This window comes from Falco punctatus (genome assembly GCF_963210335.1).
Source record: "Falco punctatus genome assembly, chromosome: 15".
Classification (NCBI taxonomy): Eukaryota; Metazoa; Chordata; class Aves; order Falconiformes; family Falconidae; genus Falco; species Falco punctatus.
The window spans coordinates 10,494,179-10,506,232 of record NC_137595.1 but is presented as its reverse complement, the minus strand read 5'-3'; the positions used below and the strand labels follow the sequence as shown (position 1 = coordinate 10,506,232).

Sequence of the window (12,054 nt, the reverse complement as noted above, 5' to 3'; positions counted from 1 at the left end):
TGAAGCTCTACAAACACTTTATACCTTGATGCACGTCCTGCCGCCCTTGTCCTCTGGAAGAGTTTTTCACTGAATGAAGTTCTATAGCTTAATGGCCTTCGTCTGTATTCATATTTCATGTACACCAAAGCCAAAGGTGGAAGAAGCAGCAGGACAGGTTGATGGGAGAGGACAGGGAAGTCATTAGCATAGCAAGCAAAAAGAAAGAAGACTGCATAATATTTAAAAAAACTCACACTGAACAAACAGAAACATGATTAGTAAGAAATTATTTTGTGATGCTCACTTTTCTGATGATTGTTTAGACAGATTGAACATATTTTCCACAAATAAACACATAAATATCTTCACTACACTTCTAAATATTATTCTTACTGCTGTTTATGGCAAGAAAGTATAGATTCACAAAACTACGGATTGAAAGTCAGGGCTAAATTTTATATCAGAGGTTTGTCCTCATGGACTTAAAGATACATAAGCAAGCTTTAAAATATAAATGTTAAACTAAGCAGTAAAACTTAACTAATAAGATTGTATATGTCTGAACAATTCAAGAGCAAAGCAGAACCATTAGCAAGATCACCGCAATAAGATACAACAACACATGACAAGTAAAATTCAAGTTGCAGTACTTCAGAAGAGGAGTGGCTTGGTATTTCAAATGATTAAATAACCAGGAAATACTAAAACTAATCAAACAAGACCCACAGGCAATATAAATAATTATCATATAAAAACCTAGTAAGAGAAAACCACTTATTGTCTATTTATTAATAAATTAATATGTGAAAAATTAGCATTCTTAAATGGTTTTGCAATACTTCTGCTAATAAGAACATATTAGCATTAATATTTCAATCGTATTTTTCCCTTCTCTGTGAACAAACCATTCGTAAATACACTGCATAGAGTTATAAGGAAAACATATTTCATCTTTTCTGTGTGCACATACATACTACTGCTTTTATATTTAACTTATGTAAAACACTGGAGAATTTTTAAAGCTCTTTACAGTTTCAGGATCGATTTCTCTGAGGGCTTCACGTTTACTTCAACTATCAAAACAGCAGTGCAAAATGTCATTACACAAAAATTCAAAAGAAACAGTATTTAAGCTGGCATAAAGTTAAATCCATTACTATGGGATAATAAACAACAATAATGAACTATTACCAACTACAACTTTCACCTTTCAGGAAAGAGCTTACTCGCGCTGAAGTACCTCACTGGTTATTTGCCTACTTGGTAAAGGAACCAGAGAGAACACTGTTCCTACCCCAGCTTGTCTACACCCTGTGCAACTGCAGGTATTCCTTCTTACTCTTCATTTTACACAGTTCTTAACTAGTTCTATTACATTCCTTTAGTCTGCTGCTTGTTCTACAGCTACTTTTGAAGAATCATTCTGTTGTGATGCCAACATGAAGACAGGCAGTTCGTCAGGATGAACTTATACTATTCAAATTATTTTTTATATATATATATATAAAAATATGCTTTTTCATTTGACAGAATAACGTTTGAACAATTTTGCTCTTTGGTTCATAGGAAATTTGTATCTCATATCAGACAATGGAGGAAGTACCACTTAAATTACCTTGTATTTTAATAAACCAGTCGCAAACAAACTATATGCAGGGTCCGCAACTCCTACAAACCAAGACAAATTAATTTTAACATGTTAAAAATAACCTACCTAACTAAGAATAGTTAATGCTCATGTAAGTATGCTGCTTTGGAAAAAAAAAAAAGGTATAAAGAAGTTAACATACTTCAAACCAGGAAATCAAGAGACTTTCACATTCATCTCTTCCTCTCCATAGGAGTGTATCACCACTTCTCTAGACAGCAATTTTATGAAAAGAGACAGGACAGGTTTCTTTGAAGTCTGTCACTAACTGTTTAACATCTGGACAAAACTGTTCTTAAAACAAGGTGTCAAGAGCTTTTGGGTATAAGGCAGGTTAAAGAATCAACTTGTAACAAAAGTTATCTTAATATCGTAATACCTGTGTTTCTGTTCTTGCTGTAGTAACTGAGCTGCTATTTTTCTCAAGTCAGTCACTTCTTTGAGTTCATCATCGTCTTCAGCAAGCAGCTGCTCTTTCTGACATCTTAAAAATCAAAAATGTGTGACTTCAGTTAAGCAAGACACAGCAATGAGTACATTAATGCACAATAACTAAGTGCTTCCTATAAGCTTATTTTCCGTCCAAGAGTGAGCACTGTGTTCAAGATGAGATTTCCTTCCTCCATATGCAAGGAACTTAAAAGAAAATCATCATCACCCCCCACTGTCCGTAAAATCTTCCCCCCAAAAAAAAAGCTCAAGATTTACCTTTTTTCATCTCCCCAGTCCTCATTTTGCTCTATTTTCTGGGATTTCTCAGGATGTTTTCCCCGTTCCTTACACAGAATGAAAAAATAAACTTAAGCTTCAACTACAAAAAAAAAAAAAAAACAAAAACCAAACCCAAGCCTGCTGAACAGGTTGGGGTTTGTTGTTTTTTTTTTGTTTTTTTTTCAAACTATGCTACCTTGATATAAGACAGCAACGGTCCAATCTGTACCTCTCCTTGCTCAGGAACAGCTCCCTCTTCTGCGTTCGGATCAATGTAATCATACACCTCCTGGTCTAGTGAGGATTGATGAAGAATGGAAAAGATGGTATTAAACAGTTCTCTCAAACAAATGTTTTTCCTGAGAGAGATAAGCACTTGTCAAAAATGTTAGATAAAGATAAAACAATGAAATCATTTCTCCCTGAGCTAGAAATAATCTTTATTCTTTCTTTCTGGCCTTATCTATTTACACTGCTTTCTGAAATGATGAAAATACAATCAATGCCAATATGTGATCATAACATTTTGTACAATTTTCTTATGTTAGATTACCTAAGCAAAAGTATTTGTTACCTAAAATGACAGATGCACAACAGATATTACCTTTCTGTGGATCGAGTTTACTTCCCATTACATGATTGTCATTCCTCAATGTCTGTTCCCTTGTTGATTCTGATATCTGGGAGTGAAGGCTGATTGTATCATCATCAGACGGCTGCAAGGACAGTCACATTTAATAGAGAACTTGCATATCAATTACAGTATTGGATGATTTGCTAAGAACTTACAAATTATAGTGCAACTGACCCTATTACAAGAAACGGCTCCCAAGACAGAAAATATCAAGGCAGATGGGGGTTCTCTGTGGCTGGGGGAGCTTTCTGGGGAGTTGGGAAGTGTTTAAAAGAGTCACAGTTTAAGAAGTGACAGACAACTGGTCAGTATATAGTACTGAAATACAGTATTTCGTTCAAAGAGGTTGAGTCCAGCATCAGTCAGTGAACCAAGAAAATCATAATTAGGTACTTTCTTATCTAAAGCCTCCAAGTACTTTGACCCTTGGTAGACCTTGAGGGTGGCAGGGTTAGGGAGGGATGTGGGCAGTGGGAGGGAATCACAGCTTTACTTCTAATAATTTGGAATTTTCTTAGACAACCTAACTAGCAATACTTCTTGTTCTACAGTTTCCCCACTAACAGTCACTCGGCATCTGTAATAGTTCTAAGTTTCAAAAATCTTTTGTTCTACACTATTCTGTTTTGACATCACTGTTAGTAACTACAGCTCCTTAATCTAGATTTCTACAAATACACAGGTAACTTGTAGGGATTTTTGTTCACCACTTTAAGCCTTGCAGATTATCCAGAAGTTTATTAAAATTTAAACAATGGTGAGGATTACTAATGTATACAACACAAGTTTCATCCAAATAAACTTTCATTTTCTTCAGTACAATCATTTCATTAATAATAAAATAAAGTTTCAAATAAGTTTTGTCATTTGTGTAGAAAATGATTATGCACTTCACACATTAAAAAACCCAAACAGTTCCTTGGGTCAGAATTCAGTTTTAAAATGTATGAAATTTGGATTGCAATGAACCTTAACCAGAAAAATCAAAGCATTATGTAAATTATTTGTGTCTGACACTGGCAGTTCAATGGTTTAAACTCAACTATACAGATATTCAAAGAATATTAAACGCAACTTAGTTAAGTATTATCTCAAATGATACAAAACAAAGGGAAAAAATTCTACAGTACAGAAATTACAGAAGTTTAGCAGTGAAAAATACTCACTTCTGTTGTGGACAATCTTTTATCTCCATTATCACTTCCAATGCCAGAGTCTGGTCCATGGTTTTTATTGGGATAGAAGTCCTCCATGCTACATTAAGGAAAAACAATACACAAAGTGCCACACAGGAATGAAGGAAATAGTAGTTTCACTTTTCTAAACGAAAATAAACATCTTTTTAAAAATGCATTCTCTATACTTATCAGCAGTTGCCAGTACAGAATTTCTGCACAGTACCCCATGTGCTGAGGACAAATGCTTAATTTGCTACAGCAGTTGTTAAAAAAAGAGTACCAAAGCACAGTTAAAACAGACACAATTAATTATGGTTCTCCCTCTGTATCCATGCAATTCTAGAATTGTTCTATTTCATTAAAAAATGCAGTCTTCAAAAAAGCAGGCTTCCTCTGAAATACGGCAATTCCTTGAATTCTATTGCAGACAGGGTTTTCTAATAGTAGTAAACAGACATTCCCTAATAAACTGTCATATCATAATGGTTTAACTCTGCCTGAGTACCTACGATGAATTCTCTCCAAATTTATGCCTTTCCAAGACATAAAATTGGCAGCATCAGCAGGATGTGTTTTCCAGCTGTGCACTGGAACTTGTTTAGTTAAACTTTCCTGGATAATCTTGTGATTTAAACCAAGTCCACACTGCTACAGGTACGACGTACAGCGGTAATACCCAAGACCTTGCTAATGTGCAGGACATTTTATTTTTAGGCCTTAAGTTCAGCAGAGGCTTTTGGGGAGCAGATGTGGACCATAGTTTTTAGGAACATTTCGAAGTGATCTACAGACACTCTAGACTAACTCCCTATGACAGCGTTGCCCAAGACCAAGACCATGGACTGAATCTGATAGTTCAGACTGTTCTGTGTAAGCTTTATTTATAATTTTCATCTCTCGTTCAGGCTTGAACACAGAAAGGCACAAGTCACATTTTAAGAAAATACGTGAAAAACAGTATGTTCATATGGTTTCCAACGGCAAGCCAACTGACAACAAAAAAACCACAAAAGTTCTCCCATTTAATTACTCAAGAGGTACTCAATACGGAAGTCCAATTAATTAATAAAAAAAAAAATCCATGGTATTTCACTAATGTGTAAGTTATTTTCCCTTAATGGGAGGTAGACTTTTCATCTAACAGACTAACTCCATAGTCAGGATATTTGTGAGAACTCCTTGTCTACTGTGTTGATGCATCCATTTGAGAAATAAATAGGTAAGATTTCCAATAAATAAATTTAAAATATATCTTTGTTCTGATTTGCAAATCTTTAACAAGTACAATGAAAATTTTTCATAGCAAATCAGATAAGCCAATTAAGCTTCTAGTAACAATCTTCGAAAATAAATACTATGACTCCTAAGCAAAGCACTGAAATTACAGCTATGATCTGTAATAAACAGATCATTTGATAGCAAATGCTCTAGTAAAATAAAGCAAAACACTCACTACTAACCTGTCTGTGAGTGGCTGGGAGGGGATTCGTTTACCTAATGATGGAAGATCCAAAGAATCCGGTTTTTTATCTATTCTGAGGCAAGCCTGAATGCTGAGGAATTTAAATATATGTACTTTACCCTTTAAACAAATCTGTTGGGAAACAAACGAACAACAAAAAAAAATATTTTAATTACATAGCATGTCTTTTGAAAACGCACCCCAAATAATACTTTCTACACTGAGTTCACTGAGTTCATACCCACAATTTTCCATTAGGAGAAATACAGCTAAAAAAATGAAAACCTGAATGGTATAACTTAGAACGGCGGCTTCTTTCTTAAGATCCTAATGCAAATTTCTGAACCAGAATGCTTTAATACTAACCTGTGCTGGTGGTATCTGCATTGGATTGTTATCCAAAACTATAACTTGTAAGTGACGTAACTTTCTGTAACAAATTGGAATTTCTGTAATTTTATTACAAGAAAAATCCAGCTTTACCAAGGGAAGGTCTCCTAATTCTGCATTGGGGGAAACAAAAAAAGAATCAGATACCTTCTTAACACTTTACCTAATTTACCTACATCAAAGAAATGAGGACTGGTAGCTTACCATCTGGCAACATACGGAGATTATTTCTTCTTATGTTTAATTCTCTAAGGGACTGCAATTTTCCTATCTGCTGGGGAAGAACCTGAAGTTCATTGCAGCTAATATCCTAAGAAAGATACAATTTATAAATTAACATCTTAAATAAATTTAAGATCTGTAAATAAATTTAAGATCCTGTAACACAGGAAAAAGCTATCAAAACTACTATAAAACATACTATTAAAAAAATACTATCTTTCTTGTTTTCTCCACAAAGGGAAGAAATGCTATAACAGATCTCAGTGTTCCTTCCGTATTTAGTGATTCATGTTTCAGAAATGAATTTCAGAACTTAATTCAAAGAGTTAAAACAATAAACGATGAAAGACAGGTTTTGAGATCAAAACTGTAGCCCAAGAACCAGGAGTTCCTGGTACAGTTCCCATACCAGTTAAAAGCTCCTTGTGCTACTTGCTGGCAAATTATTTGCCTTCTGATCCTGCTACAAAAATTCATCTTTCTTAAAAAAAAAACAAACACAACACCAAAACAAAAAACCCCACCACCTTGAATGAACCCATGCAACTACAGATTTACACAGAGCAATAGCAGGATCACCAGCATCTTGGATACAAGCACTAGAGGGTGACAAAGCCACACCAAGTGAACGCAAAGTACAGCGATTTCTGCCACTACTTTAACATTTATTTATGTAATCCAGACTGGGTCAACAATCACATTGTTGTAAGACTGTTTCTAGCCTTTTTTATTTCAGATTCAACAAAACTGACTTCAAAAACTAGTTTGCTAGACTAGGCAACAATGACAGATACCAATCTGTTGAAAAACTGGAAGCTGATTTTAAAAGCAAGTCGAGTCAGTAACTAGAAGCCAGGCTTTAACCAGACAAACCCTTCTCCACTACGCACTTTCAGACCTTCGGCTTAGGCACTGTTCATGTGCTTTTAGCAACCGCTATCGCTGCACACAGTTATGTGTCTCAAAATACAGACAGCTCGGGACCAACTGTTGTGTATCTATTGCAAGTTCTACTCTATCCACATCACCGAATTTAAGATGGAATTCCCTTCCTAAAAGCATCTTTCTAGTGTGTGGCTTAGTTGTGAACTTTTTCTTTTTAATGTATGTATATATTATTTATGTTCTAAACAGGTGTAACACAAGTACTGAAATGAAACTCACTAGTATCTCCTTAAGCTGTGTCTTCAAACAGGCATTCTAGGTTGGACGATTTTGAAAACTAAGCCAAAAATACCACAATTGCAATTCTTGAAAACATTTACTTTCTGTAAACAATAGGAGTGATCCCACCTTGAAATCCTATGACACTGAAGTAAGCATAAAGAATTCCTCACCAAAGAGCGAAGGACACTAGAAAAGCCTCACAAGAATTCAGAATATCTCATATTACTTATAAGTTAAAACAATGTTGATTTATAGCTCAGAAATTAGGTCATGTTAGAAGAAATCCCCCAGGCATGCGCAGCTACTCTAGTAACAGGGTAAGATTTGCTTGCAAGGATGAAAGAAATCATACGTAGTGGAGAGAGAAAAAAAATAAGAAAAAACCACCAGACCTAGTCCAAGCGCTACATCGGTGAATAATTGTGCATAGTTCTCCAAAACACATAAGCTTCACACAGAGTAATGGTCAGAAAAGCCCAGAATATTAAGAAATATAGAGAACGTAATGGATGACGAAGCACAAAACATCAGTATGCCACAGGACAAACAGATGTTGCACAGACACCTAAACTGTGACTATCACACATCCTTCTATTCACCCCAATCAAAACAGAGGAATAGTAGAAATGGTAGAAAAAGAATAAAAGCCAACACAGAACGCTACAACAATGATTGAATGGCATAACTTCTGTAAGCGCACAGAGTACAGGGGGATGAACTCTTCAGCTGGAAAGAGATTCCCGACAATATGTAAGAAAAATTAACAGAATTATGGTTACTGTAAAGAAGGTAAACTGAAAAATTCACCATCTTTAACAACACACAAGCAAGGGACTCAATCTGAAGAGCATTTTTATTTCCAAACCCCTTAAGATTTAGTTAACCCAATATAGTGATTTAACCCCATTTTTATAACTCTATAATACATTACACCTGTAATTTCAGCTCAAACACTAAAAAAAGCAGTAATCAAATTTACATTTTCTAGGTCTGTATTTTTTAAATTACTAGTTTATATTTTTATTATACTGTAAATAAACTGCTCAAGCTAATTTTACTTAGTACAATGGTTCACAATTGTACTTACCAACTCCATTAGATCTCTCAACTTTCCAATTTCTTCTGGAATGGAGACCAGCTTATTATTACTGACAACCAGAACTTTAAGTGGAAGATCAAACAGGTATTTTGGCAACGTTGATAAAAGATTTCGACTTGAAAGAAAGAAAAATGAACAAGCAAGGCTAGATTATAATCTTTTTTAAGCCTGACCGGGAGTCCAAGATGTGCATTGTACAACTTCTCTCCTATTCCAGAGGACATTCTCCACCTATTACAATTTCATCTAAATTTAAGCTACAATCTCCATAATTAATTCTTTATCAGATAAAGCCTCTCTTAGATATGTGAATTTTAGGTCCCTATCTCGCTTGATGAAATGAGTATGCACTATAACTAAATCTAACACTAAAATATACAGAGCTATCTGTTAAAAGAAATAGTTTGATGTTTGCTTTTATCTTGTTTTCCAATACCTTCAGAAGGACCATTTGATCTGACAACCTACCATTATAAAGTGCATGTTCTCAGCAAACCACAACATTATACAAGGCCACTGCTTCTCATATCATGTGGTCATGTCACTCCTGAGCCATCATAAAAAGCCCTTAACATCTATTTATTACTTTGCTGAACAACAGTCTGGACAGTAAACTTTAAAATTTATTTCTTTTGTGTGTATCATTTTCCAACTACACGCGCATATGTCTGCTTTATACACAAGTAATACACTGTTACTGACAATTTTGATTAAAATACATATTGGAAAAACTACCAACTGCAGACTGCCACTACCAGAAATACACAGAATTTTCCTAATAAGGTACTTGTACATTCAAAAAAAGCCATTGGAAAACCAACTTCTTCAGCTATGGTATGAAATAATTCCTTTTATAAACAACAGTGAAAAAAAAAATAAATCAGTAATTGCTGTTGCTTTAAGTAGAACTGTGTAGAGGTCAGTTCTATCTTGGGAGGAAAAAAAAAAAACCACCACCACCACCCACAAACTTAAGTGTTGACATTTGTGTTACACTATATTAAGACAAGCCCAGAAGTTATACTATTTAATTAAAACAGAGCACTATTTTCATATTTTTTTAAAAAAACCAAAATATGTTACATTAATTTTCTCAATTACTCCAGTTTACAGAGCTGCAAAATCAACAAAAATTTATGTCCCTGCAAGGGTTTCACCTTCCAAGTAGTACTGCAATTTTAACGCCATAAAATGAAAATAATCTTCTATCAGTCTGTTAATTCTAAGTGAATACAAGTTTTGGATGTAGCTATACAGTAAATCTCTTTTGTTTTGTATTTCAGGCAGATATGACAGGCTTTTTTTATTGTAGAGCACGAGACGCGAAAACATAATGTGCAAGTAAACTTTTAAAATTGATTACAAAAACATGACAATGAAACAGTCATTCTCCGCAGCCTTAATTTCCTCTGGTCTTTTGCTTGAGGTGGGTGGGTTTTTTGTTTGTTTTAAAAGAAGCTGCCTACTTCACAATGAATTGCACAATACATTTCTTCAGTCATCTGAATCCAGAATTAGAATTTGGGATCATCTGGTTTTCTTCTGTAACAACATACTGGAACTAGTAAGCCTGGATTTTAGTCTTTTTAACTACTATAGTCTGCTGTATTGGCTCTGACTAAGCCCCCTAGCAGCCCCCATGGTGCTGTGCTTGTGGTGCTGGTGACACACCGGGGCTTTGGCTAAGCTGAGCAGTGCCCGCACAGCACCAGGGCTGCTCTCCAACCTCCCCCCACCCCTCAGCAGCAGGCTGGGGGTGGGCAAGGTCTTGGGAGGGACGCAGCCAGGACAGCTGACCCAAATGGACCAAAGGGATACTCCATGCCATATGATGTCTGCTCGGCAAGGAAGGCTAAGAGAAAGGAGGAAGGAATGGGTATGTGTTATTTACTGCGTTTGTCTTCTGGAGCAACCGCTACAGATAATGAAGCTCTGCTTCATTATATGGTCAAACATCACCTGCTGATGGGAAGCAGAGAACAACACGTTCTGTTTTGCTGATTCCACAAGCATGACTTTTCCTATTGCTTCATTAAACTGCCTTTATCTTGACACACACGCACCCCTCACCCAAGTTGGTTTTTTCCACCTTACATTCTCCCCCCTATTCTGCTGAGGAGGGGAGTGACAGAGCAGCTTGGTGGGCACCTGGGGTCCAGCCAAGGACACCCCATCACATCCACATAGTCGTGCATTGTGAAAACAGTCCTCAGACATTAGCACAGAAATGAAGACAGAGCACAGTATGGTAAATGATGATTATAAGAGTTGGTAAATGGTAATTGGGAGAGTCAACTCTCAAAATAAACTTGTATATCCAGTTAGAACTACAGGTTATTTTATTCTGTGTGAAGAATTGTATTCAGCACCTCAATTACGATCAAAACAGAAATGAGCTGTTGCAGGACTTTTTTTTTTTTATTTATTACTTTCTTCTTTCCCAAGGATCAATTTGCAAATTTTTTTCAAAACAAATTCTGGAATCATATCTCACATGTTAAATACCTCTTAGCTGAGAAGACTGTTTTGAACTTGATGTAGTCAAGATCAGAAACAAGGAATATTGTTGAAAACAGGGTCTCTGCTCTTTCTGGGAGGGTTCTTCTAGATTCCCTCTCCTTTCAGAGCTCGTATTAATCTTCTGCTCTTCCAAGAAGATCCAAAGATATGTTTTCCAAGTTTAAGAACAGCAATACAGCGATGGACATAAATATCATGCAAAATAACAGCCATCTGGCCAGAGTAATCTACTCTCAAAGAGTCACAATTTTTTATTATTTTTTTTTTTTAACACAGTTTCTAAACATTATCTGTCTGCACAACACACAACATTAAAACCAAAGAAAAAAGTCTGTGAACTCACCTTATCCTCAGCTACCATGGTTTACTGACTGAGATTTCATAATGCAGTCAATTCCTTCCCACAAAGGAAGGAAAAACTGCTGCCTGAAACACCAAGGATAATACAAACAAACAACAGAATTTTACTTATCTGGGCAAAAATGAGGGCAGAAGGGCACTCAATGACCTGATGAGTAGAATCCCTTCTCTCCAATGAGTTAAGTTACATAAAGACCAAAAATAACAAGCATTACTCACCTAATGTTAAGGTACGTAAGCATTTGCAGGTTTTTAATAGATTCTGGAATGGATTTGATACAGTTGTGATACAAATTCAAAGTTTCCAGTGGTGCAAACAGCCAGACATCAGGAGGAATTTCAGTAAATCTGTTCTTTGAAAGATCTAGAAGCAAAAGAAAAAAAACCTTAATTTTTAGTCAAAAATTTCCCTGCAGTAGGAGAAGATAGAAGTACCCACTGTTCCTGTCATGCTCCTAAAAATTAAGGTGTTGCAAGAAGTGTAAAATAATTCAGTTTTACCAGATGCTGCTGAATAGAATACACAAAACCCCTTAAAATATTGAAAGATTATTGTTTGATATGCAATTACAACAATAGAAAAGTGACGGGAATTCAAAAATAGATAGCCCACTACAGAATTAAGAACATTTAAAATGCAACTGAATACCAATTACGATTTTCCTTCCTCTATCCGTCTTT

At 35.6% G+C, this 12,054-nt stretch overlaps 1 protein-coding gene across 2 annotated transcripts in view; it reads right to left on the bottom strand.

The window, feature by feature from the left end:
* LRCH2 (leucine rich repeats and calponin homology domain containing 2) overlaps positions 1 to 12,054 on the bottom strand; it is a 53,460-nt gene that overhangs the window by 24,155 nt on the left and 17,251 nt on the right. Inside the window, exons 2-12 of one of the 2 annotated variants that reach the window (XM_080365960.1) lie at positions 11,593 to 11,737; positions 8,482 to 8,608; positions 6,210 to 6,315; positions 5,982 to 6,118; positions 5,614 to 5,747; positions 4,142 to 4,229; positions 2,946 to 3,057; positions 2,538 to 2,635; positions 2,339 to 2,406; positions 2,010 to 2,114; positions 25 to 102 (exon numbers count right to left, since the gene is read on the bottom strand). In XM_080365960.1, the coding sequence (XP_080222086.1) occupies positions 25 to 102; positions 2,010 to 2,114; positions 2,339 to 2,406; positions 2,538 to 2,635; positions 2,946 to 3,057; positions 4,142 to 4,229; positions 5,614 to 5,747; positions 5,982 to 6,118; positions 6,210 to 6,315; positions 8,482 to 8,608; positions 11,593 to 11,737 (1,198 nt within the window). The remainder of the gene's footprint in view (positions 1 to 24; positions 103 to 2,009; positions 2,115 to 2,338; positions 2,407 to 2,537; positions 2,636 to 2,945; positions 3,058 to 4,141; positions 4,230 to 5,613; positions 5,748 to 5,981; positions 6,119 to 6,209; positions 6,316 to 8,481; positions 8,609 to 11,592; positions 11,738 to 12,054) is intronic. The other variant, XM_080365961.1, reaches the window with a different exon arrangement.